Below are 17,182 nucleotides of genomic sequence, written 5' to 3'. Positions count from 1 at the left end.
GTCTGAAAAGACCTGAATTTAAAATTATTTTTAAGACATTCAAACAAATTTTAAATGTTACTGAATTTTTAAAAAATATAAATAGAGGAAGAAGTCGCAGATGTTACTACTGAAGTGTTTGGATTGTATTGCCAAAATTTGTTGATTTTTTTAAAAAGTGAGACTCAAAAACTAATATTTACCTTATTGACGGAGACAAAACTATTCGTGCCGTGTAGTAATATGTTCACATAAACGAATGGCTTGATTCTAGTATTCGAGACTTCATTTGACTCGAGTGGAAATGACACAATCAATGGAATATCTTCTATTTTTTACGCTTGATATTAAATGCTTGACCTATGTGCTTTCCATGTTCGAATATTTTCATAGGATTTTGTGGCGTTGGCTTTATACAATGGTAAAAATTGCTATCAATCATTTTGTTAATACATTGCTATTTTTATTTACAGGGTCATAGGAATCAAAGGTCTGAGAGTGGTGGATGCTTCAATCATGCCAACAATAGTTTCAGGGAATACGAATGCCCCGGTCATCATGATTGCGGAAAAAGCATCGGATTTCATCAAATTGGCTCAACTTGGGATGGAAAAGTAACAAAGTCCGAATATTAACGAAATATGTCTCCATTCATCAAAAATTAGGATTATAAAGACTCTCGTTATGGGAGAGAAACTGTATTGTTCCTCATTTGCCAAATGTACAGATATAGTTTATTTAAAATTGTTTTGTAATAGTTGTGTAAGTATGTGTGATGAATGATTCGATACTTTTATTCATGTTGGTTTAATTTATAATAATAAATGAAGTACCTGCGTTGTAAAAATTGTATCTATTCTACTTATATAGAAACTAAGCTTGACACTAGAATAAGAGTGCCAAACAAACCATTACCCGGAATGAATATTTTCCCGGCGCATAAAATGATTGTTGCTGTGCTAAAATATTAAAACTTGAGTTATTTCTCCGAAATTTTTTCGCGCACTCCATAAAAAGATGCTATCTGTCCATCTCCTACCATGCCTTTTCAGAGTACCGCGCATGAGCGTTTTGCGATTCGCATTAAAGTGAAAAACAACTGATTATGAATTTTGTACACCTTTTTATAGATTAGCTGGAATCATTGATAGAGCCCATATTGGGATATATGGTAATGAAAAGGCGGATCAATATGCAAAGTTGGCGGCACGGAAAGAGGGTGTTGATATGGTTGTCCCCAAATCAAATGGTGTCTTAAAATTGGAATTAAGAGAAGAAATAAAGCTGCAATGGTTTGACAGATGGTACATGTCCAAAAACGGAAGAGTAACGTTCGATTTCATTCCTAATCCATAAATAAAAATAAGAAGATACCATCCACTGATAATTCAAATTATATCAGGACATGGCAGATTTCCAGCAGATTTCCAAAGATTTGGGAGAATGTAGGAAAATAAATGCATTTGTGGAGGAATTGGTACAGTTTATCACTATTTAAAGGAATGTTTAGAATTCTCAGAACTAAGAAAGAATCTGAAAATTATAAATAATGACTTAAGTACAGTATTGATGGTACCAGGTAATCTTAAAACCCTGAAGGACATGATGTCAAAAATTGTCAGTTTTTTACCAACTATTTGTCAGTTTGTAGATAAGGAAGAAGAACAGTAATTGACCACTTTGTGGCCAATTACTCGAAGAAAATGTCAGTTTGACAAATCAGTCAATGCAAGGATGGACAATGCTAAAGATAGCAGTCGGCCACAACAAATCCTGTCGATACTGCTACGTCCAATGGTGGCGGGGTGGTCGGTTGTACGCAAGAAGGAATCATTGATAGAAAATTCTAGTTTTAGTAGCAAAATCACATTACAAATCTCATTTATCTGAGTCATTACGTTTCAATTATCCTCTTTACATTATGTAAATGAACGAGCCATTATAAAGCCAAATCGTTGACGAATTTTGCTCAAACTTACTTTGATACAAATATATACACTTTAAATACTAAAAATGTGAGCCTAAATTTAATTTCAAAATATAAAGATCCAGATGGATATTGCTTCACTTGTACTCTGACACATAGGCAAACATCCTGCCAATAAATTTCGCTCGAGATTTGCATTTCTACAAATTCTACCATTAAATATACCAAATTTTATCTCCAGTTTTTTTATGTTTAGTAATTATTGAATCCCTCTCGGACAAATGGGCAGACCATTTTCTCTGAAAGGATTTCATTTAAAATTTGATATAAATATATTCCAAATTCCTTCCGTCTAGCTCTAGTTTTTGAGTCGTCATGCTCACAGCGACGTACGAATATAATTCCAATCTAGTAATAATTCCAATTCCAATCTTCCATTTCTAGTGAATTACAAGAGTACAATTTATTATTCTAATTAATATTTACTAGTATCTGAACAATACTATATTTAGTAAAAACATTCCATTTTCAGCCTGTTAAGCTGTTAGATTGTAAAGGAGCATTAAGTTACAAAATCTGGGAAATCAATTAAAGCCTTGTGCAATAGATTAGAAATGTGCGTTAAACCATACCCATTTGTTATAAACACAATTTCGCGAGATTCAAAAAACAACTTCAAAAAATTACGCTTAGTAAAAGTTCAAAACATGAAAATATTATTTATAAAAATAGCTTCTTAATTACCCTTTAACATGGAATTTGACTCATGTAAAAATCAAAGATGCCCATCAGGAAAAAAAAAAAAAAAAAAAAAAAAAACCGCTATTTTTGCTGCCAAAAAATATCTTGCTACACGTGAGTATGCACACATCTGTTGACAATTAGAATGTGCTTGGTGAAGAACATCCATGGATGGTAAATGGCTGACAGATTATTATAATAATTAAAAATCTTGAAATCGACGAAATCGAACAAAAAAAAAATGCCAATGATGTTGAGAATTTTTTTTTGTAAACTCGTCATTTAGAAAATACTTCCTAAAGATGAGTGGAATGGTTTAAATCGATACTACTTACGATTCCCTTTCCTCGTGTGTATTGCGGATGTTTGGTTATGTCTGTACTACTAATATAATTTTTCTACTATTATATTAGTATATGAATAATTTATCTCAAAAGAATATTTGAGGGAAAATTATAAAACCGATATCTGGTGATAAAAATGTTCTAATATTTATCAGAGAACCAGTATCAAAGTAAAGATGTAATAGTTAAACGTGAAGAGACAAGAGTTTTGTGCGTTATAATCTAGCTTGAATGCAGGCGTTTCTATGAAATATTGTGGAGATGAATATTAAAAAAAATGATCTATTCATTCTATCTATCAGCCTAACAATATTATATTTTCAAGATGTTCTGAATGCCGCCCAAAATTGTGAAGAAATCGTAACAATGTTGAGAAGTTTCTGCTAACAGAGAAAAAATATTGAAATTATGACCATACCATATATTGCATCATTATAACATTTGTACCAATTAATCAATTTGTACTAAAATTATATTAATCATTTATAACATCTGTACCAATTAATCAACATCTGTACCAATTAATCAATTTGTACCAAAATTATATTAATCATTTATAACATTTGTACCAATTAATCAACATCTGTACCAATTAATCAATTTGTACCAAAATTATATTAATCATTTATAACATTTGTACCAATTAATCAGCATCTGTACCAATTAATCAATTTGTACCAAAATTATATTAATCATTTATAACATTTGTACCAATTAATCAGCATCTGTACCAATTAATCAATTTGTACCAAAATTATATTAATCATTTATAACATTTGTACCAATTAATCAACATCTGTACCAATTAATCAATTTGTACCAAAATTATATTAATCATTTATAACATTTGTACCAATTAATCAACATCTGTACCAATTAATCAATTTGTACTAAAATTATATTAATCATTTATAACATTTGTACCAATCAAGAAACATTGTTGTCTATATATATTTCATTAAAGATTGAAGCATTAATGAAAATAACTGATTGAAAGAACTTTCAGAAATCTTAAAAATTGTTTAAGAGAAAAACAAAATATTCTGATTATTCCCATATTTACAGAGTTTGACAAAAATCAAAAGCACTTATAAGTACTTAAACAATTTATTTAAAAGGCTCCAAAATTTAAAAAAAATGCAAATTTGTACAAAAATAAACCATACATATTTACACGAGACAACAAAATAATTTAAACATTTAAAGAGGTTATAATAAATACTTCGCAAACATGAATCAAATGGGATATATGACATGAATCAAGGATGATTTGCATCCTTAGCGCAGATCTGCAGTACGAATGGAATTTGTTTCTAAACAGACTTCTAAAACAGGAAAAGAACTCTGGGTATGAGGCTTATTCCTCATCGGCCAACCAGGTTCAAGCCACATTTAAAACTTTGGTCTGTTCTGCACTGACTTGGATTTTGTATTTTGAGCATGGAAAATCATGTTTTCTTTCTTAAAATTGTCCTCTTTCCGCGTATGAGGTCCGCTGCTTTCTCGCCAATCATTATACAGGGTGCGTTCGTGTTTCCAGACACGATTTCTGGCATAATAGATGCATCGGCGACTCTTAATCCATGTACACCTTTTACCCTATAAATAGAGAAACCTTCCTTTAACAAACAGTTGCAGTTATAACGATGAAAGTAGTTAATTATTACTTAGAAATATTAAGATAGGAAACGTCTGGGAATGAAACTGCGAAAATATTCTGCATTTGTTCACATATTTTCTTTATTCGTTAAATCATTTTTTTATACTTTAATCTTTCAGGAATGTATTGTAAAATATTTTTTCTTATTATCAAGACATTGTCAGCAGTTCCAAGTAGCCTACCCCTATTAAGATGTATGATATCGTACTACGTATCTGGTTCATGCCGTATACTTGATATGGTGTGCAATATCGTGAAAAATGCATTTTAATATTTTATCTATATTATAGAACAAAGAATGCTATTTTGAAAACCTGATATTTCTAGCAGTAAATTATCTAAATAGATAACTTGTTAAGGTATTAATATTGCCGCAATTCAAAGAGGCAGTCGACTCTCCATGGCCGAATGGTCATAGCACTGGTCTCATAATCAAGAGATCATAAGTTCGAATCCCGCTAGAGACAATGCGATTCACAGTTTGTGTAAATATTTATTCCCTTGATTTTATGTTTTCCTTTATTTCATGTTCCATTAGATTCTGGACATTTCTTTAGTTTACCAGATAAGTGTTCTGAACTTTTTTTACTGCCTCCAGTAAAGTATTCTGGAACCTTCCCTGCTAGTATAAAAGCAGAAGATTTTTTAGTCACTGTGTTCTCAGTTCAGAGCTGAGTTAATAAATTGGTTTAGCTCTACTTCTTGTGTGTGTCATTACGTTCCACACTAAAGTACCTACGTGACAATATCCCTACATTTTTTTCGAATTAATGCACTTTCCTAGTAAGTTTTTTGTAAAATTAGATACAATATCCCTACATTCGATACGGTTTGTAATACGGTTTGAAAGTAGGAAAGTTGCCGAGAAAAAGTGTACAAAAGAGGTTGCAAAAGCACCTTTGATGAAAAGACACCTAGAATACCCCAGTTTAATTATTACAGCAATGACACCAGATAAAAAAAAAAAGAATCTTACACTCCAAAAAGACATTAAATTTAGCTCTAAAATAGTTAGGAATATGTTGTCTGTCAATGAAGATGTTTTAGCTGAAAGAAATACAAATTTTAAAAATTACTTTACTATGTAAAATTCTCTTATCTAAAAAGAAAAAAAGGAAGTAATATATTTATTTTTCACGAAATGTTCTATCAAAAACAAAGACTATGCTGCTAAAAAATGGAATTAAGAATTATTAAAACGAAAACATCTTATAGTGATCGTATTTAATCGATATTATCAAAAAAATTATGTATATTAATACGCCATAATTTTGGTTGAAATTTGTTATCTGTGAGTTATATAAATTATGTTAATAATATTCTAGTACATTTTCTTTTAAAAAAAGTTTCATATACGAGCTCTTTATTTTTTATCTCATTGGTCCGTCGTGTATATTGTTTGAAACCTAATATCCATGCCATGTTCTTTTCGCCAATGGTTTATATTTTTTTTATTACACAAGTAAACCGAGTATATCTATTAATCTTATGGATATTTTTGGCAATTTTTCAACCTGGGTCTAAAACATTGAAGACATTGTTACTATATAGTAGATTTCCTATATTGGTAGCTGTCCATTTCCCAATTCTCTTCAGAATTTCACGCTTTGTATTTATCTTCAAAATTAAAAAAAAATACCTCATAATATTTATAATTAAAAAAAGAAATATGCAGTTTTCCTTTTTAAAAAGAATATGCAATGTTGTTTCAAAATTTCAGATATATTCTGTTAAAATTCGAGAACATTTAAACAGCGACTTCATATGTTCCGAAAAGGTATGAAATCTATTTCTCAGAAAGGCATTTTGAATGTCTTAGAGAGTCAATTTTTGCAAGCCTGGTAATATTACATACCTTAATTGAGGATCTACTACAGTGGTAGGATCCAGCGGGTGACCCATCTTGCAGGTTCCTACAGGATGATATAGGGTTGCTGTGTATGTTCTGGCCAGACATTCAAGAAAAGCGTCAGTATGTCGTGGAAACTGGTCGCAGCCGGGTAAAGGCGATTCGAACAGTTTTCCACCCACCTTCTGAATGGCTGGAGTATCGACAGCAGACAGACAAATCTTCATAGCTGGAAAAAAATTAAAAAGTGGCAGATATATTTTTCTAACATAAAAACTTTTAAAAATATAAACAGTTAGGGTGGTTTTTGCGTAAGGGACATTTTTTTTAAATCTATGGCAAACTATTAATCAACAACAGTTTAAAAAAGTAATACATTATCGGAAAATTACAATTTTTCTTTTTTTTTAGATTTCATTAACCATTTAACACCACACCACACCTCCGTTTCTAGAGCTCATGTGGCCCCTTTCCGGTTTGATATAGATGTAGGTAGACTTTATTTAAAAAAATTACACAACAATCACAATGAAATAAACAAACAAATGACAAGAACCATAAACAAGATAACAAGAAATTATAAAAACTAGAATGAAAAATATCTTGAGTACAAAAAACTGGATGAATGAGCATTATAATGTACTGTATGAGTGAAAATATACAGGAATTATAAATATAAGTAACTTGAGGGAGGTTAAAGAATAAATTATAAATAAAATTCGAGGTGAATTGAATGGTTTCCTAAGAAATGAATAGGATTAATCTAAATGAAGCAGTTCTCCATGATCAATTAGGAATCTAATCATGTTTATGATTCTTTTTTTTTTTGGAAGATGAATTATTAAGGACTCTTTTGTACCGGAGACTTTCTAGTGACGATGAGGCTTTTCGGAGGTGCCATGAAAGAGTAAACGGACAATAAGCGTGAGACATTATATATGTATTCAATATTTTAAATGCTTATTGAATTAAAAATGCCCATCCAAACTAGTCAATGAAATGGTGAAAAAATGGGCACAGTTGATTGATGACTTAAGATCGGATTTTTTTTTTCGGCGTCTTATAGGACAACGTTTTGCTAACAAACTGGCTTAGGCTACAGGGATTAAAATCTAGATATAAGAAAATGCATTTTTTCTGCAAAGTGTGTACGATATATATTTAACAACGAAAACATGCAGAATTTCCTAAATGTTTAGATATTTGAGAAAACACTATGTTGAATTCTAAGAATCTCTATTTCTAAATTCGGAGCACTTCAAATGCAATTTTTCTGCAACTTATTACAATTATCCGATTCGAAATACGGTCAGTTTTTGTTTATTTTTAACTACTTCTAATTTTTCATTTAGAGATATAAAAAGCTTTCATTAACTGTTACTGATCTGGCAGTTTGCTATATAACCTTTCATGTACTTTTTTATCTTGAATTTACAGAAGTACATCCAAACAATTTTTTAAAGATGTTTTATTAGATTAAGTTTCAAAAATAAAATAAAATGGTATCAATATAATTAAAGTTCTTCTGTTAAATGAAAATGAAGATTCAAATGATATTGTACATTATTCGCAATACAATACAAGTTTAGAATTTATAGAAAAAATTGTAACTGTGACCATAATTTCATATGATAACAAATATAAATTCTCCTTGATTTGTCTTTAATAAACTAATAATTATAATATTTTAGTACATTTTGCAATGCAGCATTAAGTTTAGCAAGAAAAAAAAAAGGATATGTATTTTTTTTTTCAAATAATGCTTCAATTTTAAAAATCCAAAAACTCAAACACACAGAATTTCATTGTATACTTACAATCTACCATAGTAAGAATATCTTGTGGATGAGTTAAATACTTGGGATCGATAATAGGTGGATCGTATGGATCAGTGGATCTCAATTTGATGAATCCCTTGCTCTTAGGTCTGAGGAGAACAGGATTCATAGAGAATGTATCCCTGAAGACATAGGGTTTATAGAAACTCTCCCATAACTATAAAAAACAATCATTTTTAGAAAAAAGTTTAATCCTAAAGTTGAAAAGAAACTTTAAAATGTTAATCTGATTTATCATATTATATTTATATATATATATATATATATATATTACACACACTGAAGATTTACTTCAGATAATTGTGGAAGTATTATTTTAAGCATATAATAAATAAATTATAGTAGAACATCAAAAGAATTTTAGATTTGATATTAGTGTTGAAGTTAATCTAATGCAGCAGGTCAGTTGATATATGCAGATTTGATAAATAAATCACAATAAATGAAGAAAATGCGAATAAGTTTTATAATTCAATTTTACATTTAAAATGTTCACATAATTACAATTTATTAAGTGAGGCATTTTTAACAAACTATAAAGAGCGCCATCTATGAGACTGAATGAAGAGTTTTCACCAATTGTCTCAATGTTTCGTAAAAAGAGAAAAATTGAGGAAAAAATGAGAAATTTTGACATATTTACATCCATATTTACAGAATTTCATCCTTCGAGTGTTACCCTTCCATTTGAGGAAGCTGCTTCCATATCATTTCAGTGCTAAGTATCTAATCATTAATATCCGATAAAACATTTTATATGTATAATCGGCAATATCATTTACCCACATTTCAAACACCGTCTTAACTAGTCAGAAAGGAAAGAGGTAAGAGGATATGACCTAAAACGGCCTTTTGGGCAATGTATAAAAAACCCGCCGTTCTATTGAATCTTAAGCATTTTATAGAATGATGAAAATATTTAGGAATATACGAGAGAGGACTTGCACTTCAACCATATTCTTGTTATTCTACAGAAGACCAAATAACAAACTGATAACACATGAAATCTTTCTCATGAATCTTTCCCTGATGCAAGAAAAAGAGCAATTTCAAAACAACAAAAGATTGTAATCAATGGTGGATTAATCCAGTTTGATGATGACATCACCAGTGGTTTGAAATCTGTCTTAATATTTCAAATCCTTTCCAAACCAAAAATGGTATTGGATGACTTATGAGGACGTACAGCACAATCACGTATCTCATAGAATGCAGGATACACTTAAGGCATTTGACAGACTCATCTAATATTTTCACCTCAAAAACCCTAAGAGAATGCGCACAATCTAATATCTGTTGATATTAACTTATAGAAGAGATTTCCCGTTGATGCTACCTGCTATGAATGTTTAAAGGAAACCATCCATTGATGCATATGCATAAACAAAATGTTGTCAAAAATCCATGGCTTCTGTGGCCTCGTTGAGATTAATATTTCACGCACTCTGTTTCAAAATTGAAAATGTGATCGAAGATAAAATTCTAATATCAAACTTGAAAAACAAAAAGGGAAAAATGGAAATGATATGGAAGAGGACGGTTTCTACCGATGAAACTTCTGAAGGAATTTTAAAACTAAAAATGGGACTACAATTCAGTTTTTTCTCTAAGCATTTGCTTAGAATTGAAGATATTTCTGATTACGAAATTCTACTCTAGTTAGTTGCAGTTGCTCAATCCAATTAGGCATAGGATTTGTCAAGTGTATGCTAAAGTAAAGTGCCAAAATGTAAAGACTCAAAATTCAAAATGTAATTCATATTAATGTCTATCATTTAACAAGTTGGTTAATTTAAGTTTTATATAGAATTTTTTTTCTTTGATAAGAATAACAAATTTTGAAACCTTTATTTTTTCTTTATGCATTTTAAATAAAAAATTTTAATGACATCCATTTTTTCAAAATAATTTGTGTTCTTGAGGAATAAACGCCTTTTAAGTAATTGCCTCCTAACTTGTTTTCATTGAATGCTTATAAAAAGCTTCCAATTCTCTCTCTAAAGTTACTGTTACGGAATTTCCGGGGTTCGTTTGGATAGTGGGAGTTATATGGTGTGGAGAACACACACAAGACAGCACAAAGACGACAACTATATACAGCACAGAAGACGATTATCTTCAGCCAAGACGTGCAGCATACAACAGTATACACAGCAGCTCTACTCCGTCGCTAGTCCCTGGAAGACGAGTTCTTCACCGTCGCTTTCGACAACTCTTCGACTACTCCCTGGTTCACCACTGCTGGGTCACGACTGCTCGGCAGCTGCGGATGCTTCTTTTTATAGGTCTCAGGAGGCGAGGCTAGAAGCCTCTCAACCAATCAGGAACGTTCGAGGCGTAACTCGGTTCCTACTGGACGGATCGGGAAAATTCTCGATGTTTCGGGTATAATCTATTTTGGCGCCAAAGTCGCCAAATTCTTCGCCAAGCTCTGGGATCTCCGATGGAACCCACTATGCTGGGAAGCCGCATCAAGGATTCGTAACATTACTAATTCTCACATTTCATACTTCTGGCATTCTACAAAATACTAGATATTCTGTAGAATACGGACATTTCATGTATTCCGATAACACGAATATTATTTAACATTCACAGAAAAAGGATTTTCGTCACGATTTACCAATTTATAACTATAATTGGAAATTTTAATGAATAAAATGAGATATTCAGTGGTATAAACATTTAATCCAATTTTGGAAATTCTATAACAATAACATTAATCTTCATATATAATAACTTTACTCTTATTCGATTATGGACAGAAAATAGGAGAAAACAGACTTGCCTCTTGGGAAACACCCATCACCCTCTGAAAAGTTTGTCCTCCATCCGAAACAGGACTGCCGGACACAAAGTGGATTTCGACGTCGGGCCAATCTTCGGAAGCATTCGCATATTTGGTGTGGATGAAGCCCAAAGTTTCTACTCCTCCGAGAGTTGTAAAGGGTCCTAGATGACAAAATTTCGCTTAAAAAAACTATCCTATGCGTTAAAAAATGACAATCCTTGATAATATTTAAAAATTAGGGAAATTATTTACAATATCGACCTGATATCTCATGAGTCAACCCTATACCTTTCGGATTCTTTATTTTAGCAGAAGTCTTGCATTTTAAAAATAAGATACTAGCTGAAATAGTATGAATTTATGATAGTTTTAATTATCTGAATATAATGAACTGTTGGAAATACATTAAACACATACGCTTTATAAATATAAATCTTATGATCTTGATAAAAGGAACTACTTTTGGATGTAAATTCATTAAAGTTGTACTACATTTACATTTGTTAAATAGAAATAAAGAATATTTTAGCTGAGCTTATTTGCCATAAAAATAAGGAAAGAATGTACAAAATGGCTTCAATGTATTATTTGATTTTTGATTTTAAAAAAAGCCCGATTTTTTACACTTGCTAACAATTTGTTCCGAAATTAGGTGAAAAAAAATTCTAAAACAATATACTAGAACTACTCTGAAAATTCCTAATATTCCTACGGTTCCAAATCTGTCAAATAAAATCTTATAACAATATTTCAGTTCATTTGATCCATTCCAGCAATTTTATCAGTTCCTGGCGTTGTTACTGGCTCATATTTCAAAAAGGAACATATTCTGCTTAATTTCAATATATTTATTCATGAATTTTGCATGGTGGTATTAGGCAACCGCCTAGGGTTGTTGGGCTTAAGGGACAATAAGTAGATCAGTTAAAGAAATCTTTTTAGTCTAGTTGCTAAATTAAATTAGCAAAACATAAGAAAATAGTATCAAAACTTTGCCAAGTATAATCGGTAATATTCCTCTGAGTTTCACTGCTTTCCTTTTTTTCCATTACAAATGCTTATGAATTCCAATTTTCTATTTAAATAATTTTGTTCACGAATGTGGATGCTAGAGAATCAGGATCCATAATAATTAAATACACTTAAAAAGTGCATTTTCACAAAGTTGCTAAAAATATTAATCTAAAATAAATCCTTAACCTGTTGAAATATAAAATTGAAATAAGATTAAAATAAAGGAGACAGAACAATAAGTCGATGATTTAACAAACGCATTGTATTTAAAATCGTAGAAACTTGAAGCATACACCATGTAATTAGCAGCTCACATAAATAAGAGTATTGCTATACTGTAACGGGTATTATTGTTTGTATTTCGAAATTTAATTCAATCTGTATCCATAAGGGAAAATGGAAACACTTCTTTCAGCGTATCCAAATTTGACTTTTATAAAAATCAGAGATTTTTTCTTTTTAAAAATCTGAGATTTCATTCGTCTTATGTCATTTCCAGTTAAATGTTTCGTAGTCAGAAATCTCCCATTTGTATTGAAATTTGCTCTAATAAATAGTATTTCTCTGCACCTTAAATAGGCAATGGTTTATTTCTAGAAAATTTTGCAAAAGTCTCAGTTTCAACAAATTAATCGCCAAGAAGTGAAGGGGTCGCCAGGGACCTGACATCTCTTTATTTCAGTAACACCCGAGGATCATAGGTTGCCGGCGAATTAAACTGATCTTTGAGCTGCCATTTAGAGTTGCCGATTACATTGTACAAACTGACCAACATGACTCTTTTGCATATTGTTGCTATTTGATCAGAAAACATTATTTGAAAGAAATAATATATGCTCAATTGTGTGACGGCACTGGTGACAACCGTGGTGACACTGGTGACATTAAACATTGTTAAAAGATGCATTAAAATACTAATTATGTTTATATAATTTTGCAGAATAAAAGCCTGAAAGTAAATAGTTATTTTTCAAACAATTTATATAAAATTCTATGGCAACCAATGTTTTAATTTTAAGAGTTGGAAAATCAAAATATTCTAACAATCAAAGAAATGCTTATTTAATTTATTACTATCGTCTTATGATTAAATTACGATGCTTTAAGACTTTGAAATAAAAAAAAAATCTACCCCGTACCTCTTCCAAACAAGATGAAATTATTGATATCTTTCAAATTAATAATCCTAGGTTGAAGGATAGAAACGGGAGAGTTGATTAGGATATGTATACCTCCGGGATAAATATGGTCCTGTAAATTGTAACCAACTGGTAAATCTGCAACAACAGGAATCTGCAAAAATATTTTAAAAGAATATAAGTGAGTATTAGCTCAGTGGATATTAGCTAAGAATATACATGTTTAAAAATAATAGCCGAAGTGCGAACCATGCACATTAAACTTTGAATTAAAAATAAACAAAATCTCAAATGATTAATATTTTGACAATGAAAAGAGATAATTCTGTGTTTTTGAAGTAATGGGGGGAAAACATCCTGTAATCTTTTTAACTGACCGTTGGTTCACTTTTGTTATTTTTCCTAATTAGAAATCAATCATCCAATTGTGGATCTGTGGAGCAATTTCAAATACCATTTATATTTTTTTTCCCACTCTCAATGGAAGATGCGATCAGTCATTCATTTCGATTGGTTATATGCTTACTATTTTTGTTTCCCTTTTCCAATAATATACTGGACAATCGCATGGAATGAGCCACAGGAAAGACAATTAAAACTATTAGCAGGCTGATTAAAGATACAAATTTTCTTTTTGTCAGAATTGAAGCTGCTAATAAAGTTTTGGTACCAGAATTGTAGATATCTATAAACAAGTGATAAAATAGTTCTAATCTTCCTTTGTATCTTTCATAAGAAAAAAAATAAGATTTTAAAAAAATCGAATTAAATGCTACAAAGTTTATTTGAAACACATCGCAAATATCGAAGATATTTTATTTAATTAACTGATATAAAAAAAAAACATTCTAAAGCGGACATATTTATACGATGTAAATTTTTCTGCTATCTGAACTTCTTAAAGGATCCTTTTTAATCCTTACAAATCGAATTAGTTTGTTAAATTTTGTACAATCTTACAATGAATTTTCTAAATTGAATAAAGTGTGTTTACTGTTACTTCTTGCATTTATTTAAAATAAATATTTAATGTATCTTAGCATATTGTTCTAGGTTATCTAAAGCAATTGCAAAGGTTGAGAATAATTAATTTTCTTGAAAACAAAACAAAAAAATATGAATACAGGTCGAAGAATTTTTTTATAGCGACCCCCAACATTCTATAGTCAAGCAACCGAAATATATAGCCGAGATGGTTACGTTATGTAAAATGGAGCTTGACCATCTTGGCATAGTCCTCAGATTGCCAAATAACCCCGGGGTCCATTATTACACAAAATTTATTGCGAACAGACTTGCTTTTCCGACGGTTTCGGAAAAACAAAGTTGATGTGTGTTTACCGGAATAAAATATCTTTCTTACCCCTAGCTGTTGTAAATGATGCCTGGGTCCAACTCCAGATAGCATAAGCAATTGAGGCGTGTTGATGGCTCCTGCGGACAGTATGATCTCTTTTCGAGCGCTCACAATGTGCGTGTTTTTCAAGCGGTCGAATTGAACAGCTTTAGCTCGCTTGTGGGCATCGAAGAGAATCTAAGGAAAAATTAAATAATTTCTGAAAAACACTTAAAAATAGTTTTTATATAAATTCGGTTCCATATTTGTATAATTTACATGATGAATAATCAAGTGAAGTTATAGTACCACGAACGTAAGATTACCCTATAGTCTGCGTTTTTAATAGCATTATGATCTCATGGAAATTGATAATTAGGATGGTTTCGTATTTACAATGTGTAGAACAGATATAAGGCTATTAACATAATACGGTTCCGATATCTATCGTGATTTGGTGGCTAAAAAGGGAAAAGGGAAAGGGTGGCTATCTTAGGGAAATCATGAATATTAAGCTAAGCATAAGGGTATTAAGTAACTAAATAAACTAAACCAATATTCACAGCGAACCAAATGATAACGGAAAGCAGCAAGTGATGATTAATCTTATCTTTAGAAGTAAAAACAGGTAGAGAGAAATTAAAATTTCAACCATTCGCACCATTTCTTCTCCTATTGAACTGGATGGTCTACCAACAAGTTGAGCTAAAATGTTCACTCCTTTTCATAACATTTTTCTTAGCCTATTCAAAATCTCTTAATATGAACAGAGTTATATGGTGTACAATACAATGAACTGGAGATGATTTTAGAAACTGCAAAAATTTGTTGGCAGTTGGATCATGAGACCATTGTAAAATGGCGAAATACGATGCTAAGATATCTTACAACACTAAGTGCTAGATAGTTTATAACACTGTGTAGCTAACCTCTTCGATTTATGAGTTTTCAATGAACGTTTTGGAAGATGCTCCTATAATTTTCGTTCTTTTTCAATAACATCAGAAAACTTTGTCGTCGTTTGACACACGAGACAAAGGAAAGGCTCTCGTCCTTTTCCAGGCAAGTCAAAGAAAAATCTAGAATGCTCAAATTAAATCTCTCATTTGTGTGAGTAAACAGCAAAGCGGCAGCAGTCGCCATACCGTCATCGATTGTATAAATACTAATTTATAGAATTAGAAAATTGGGTATAAAGCAGCAAAAGCAAACTTTTTTCTTCTATCAAATGGGTCATTTAACCGTCAAACGTTGGATGACTTTTTATTAAATGAAACATTCACCACAGCGAAGAGCAGAAACACTTGTCCGCAATAGACAAATTACCTCACTAAAATATAGTATATTTTGTTAAGCTTTGGCATATCTTTGGAGCAAGCTTAATAAGTATTTATAAAAACAAAATGCATAAAATCTTCGAAGACTCGAATGATTCTCACAAACTACTTACTTTCGTAGCGTGTGCGAATACCACAATATCAAAGTTTTTTCTTCCACGCGTAGGCACGAGAAAAGCTTTGCTTGTACTGCATCGGGCACCTCGTCTTATTGTTCCTTGAGGGATCATCCAACCTGTTCAGGAAAATAATTGAAAAACAGCTTAAGTGCAGCATGTAATAGAGAAAAATATAAAAATAGAGAAATAAATGTTCTTAAAAAATAAGACACCTAATTGTAATGTTGCATACATGTAAACGTGAGAAAATGATTGAAGTCGTTGTGAAAATGTTTTCAATCAATAATCTTTCATATGTAAAGTTTTAGATAACATAGAAAATAAATCATTTTTAAAAATAAAATTTAAAAAAATCATAGGTTTTTTATCGAGCTCTAGAAGGTCTTAAATCTAGAGATTTGTAAAATCTCGAGAATGAATATCCACTATAGAAATGCTGTAAATGAAAACACATACTTTATAAAAAGATACAAACAATTGCAGAGATTAACACTTCAATCATATTTCAGATGGTAGTTATTCTATCTGTCTCAAAAAATATCTTTCGCTTTGTCTACAAATTGAGTAGCAGTGAAAAGATGGCTGATTGCTATGAAATAGTAAAGAAAAAAAACTAACATTAAATTTCTTGTTACAAATTAAAAGGTCGCTTTCTAATGGTAATTTTAACACATCAATGAAATTCGGTACGCTTAAAGTTCAGACCTGAACGATTTGAATAAAAGATTTGGGAAGCTGGGAGAAATTCGTGGCAAAATGAAAATAAGTGGACAGACTGAAAATATCTGGATTTTGGAAATCCTTACATTTTATCATCCATTTAACAAAATAACTTTTCCCTATTTATAGCTTCCAAAATATTAAGAATTTGGATACGCAAGATTTAAATTCGAAGTACCACGGAGGATGCTATTTTTTGATGAATAGAATTCTTCTTTTGTATTCGATTGCTAAAGCTTATATATGTCATGCATATAATACTCTGATCAAGAAGAGATCGAATGGTAGTTGCTGAAAATACTGTTAAAATTACGTAATTAGCTAGAGAACGTTGAAAAATAAACTTTTGCAAAATACACATTTATAGAAAAGTTTTAATTAAGTTTGG

General features: G+C 30.9%; 2 protein-coding genes across 2 annotated transcripts in view; one reads left to right on the top strand and one right to left on the bottom strand.

Annotated features, from left to right (window-relative positions):
- LOC129963194 (glucose dehydrogenase [FAD, quinone]-like) overlaps positions 1–769 on the top strand; it is a 39,657-nt gene extending 38,888 nt beyond the window's left edge. The window contains exon 11 of the mRNA XM_056077366.1: positions 453–769. Coding sequence (XP_055933341.1) covers positions 453–597 — 145 coding nt within the window. The 3' untranslated portion in view covers positions 598–769. The remainder of the gene's footprint in view (positions 1–452) is intronic.
- A 3,328-nt stretch (positions 770–4,097) lies between these two features.
- LOC129963882 (glucose dehydrogenase [FAD, quinone]-like) overlaps positions 4,098–17,182 on the bottom strand; it is a 41,351-nt gene continuing 28,266 nt past the window's right edge. Inside the window, exons 5-11 of the mRNA XM_056078466.1 lie at positions 16,069–16,190; positions 14,646–14,816; positions 13,283–13,436; positions 11,127–11,290; positions 8,318–8,495; positions 6,507–6,729; positions 4,098–4,590 (exon numbers count right to left, since the gene is read on the bottom strand). Of these exons, the coding sequence (XP_055934441.1) occupies positions 4,440–4,590; positions 6,507–6,729; positions 8,318–8,495; positions 11,127–11,290; positions 13,283–13,436; positions 14,646–14,816; positions 16,069–16,190 (1,163 nt within the window). The 3' untranslated portion in view covers positions 4,098–4,439. The remainder of the gene's footprint in view (positions 4,591–6,506; positions 6,730–8,317; positions 8,496–11,126; positions 11,291–13,282; positions 13,437–14,645; positions 14,817–16,068; positions 16,191–17,182) is intronic.

Source organism: Argiope bruennichi, chromosome 3, assembly GCF_947563725.1.
Source record: "Argiope bruennichi chromosome 3, qqArgBrue1.1, whole genome shotgun sequence".
Taxonomy (NCBI): Eukaryota; Metazoa; Arthropoda; class Arachnida; order Araneae; family Araneidae; genus Argiope; species Argiope bruennichi.
This window is presented reverse-complemented; position numbering and strand designations above follow the sequence as displayed.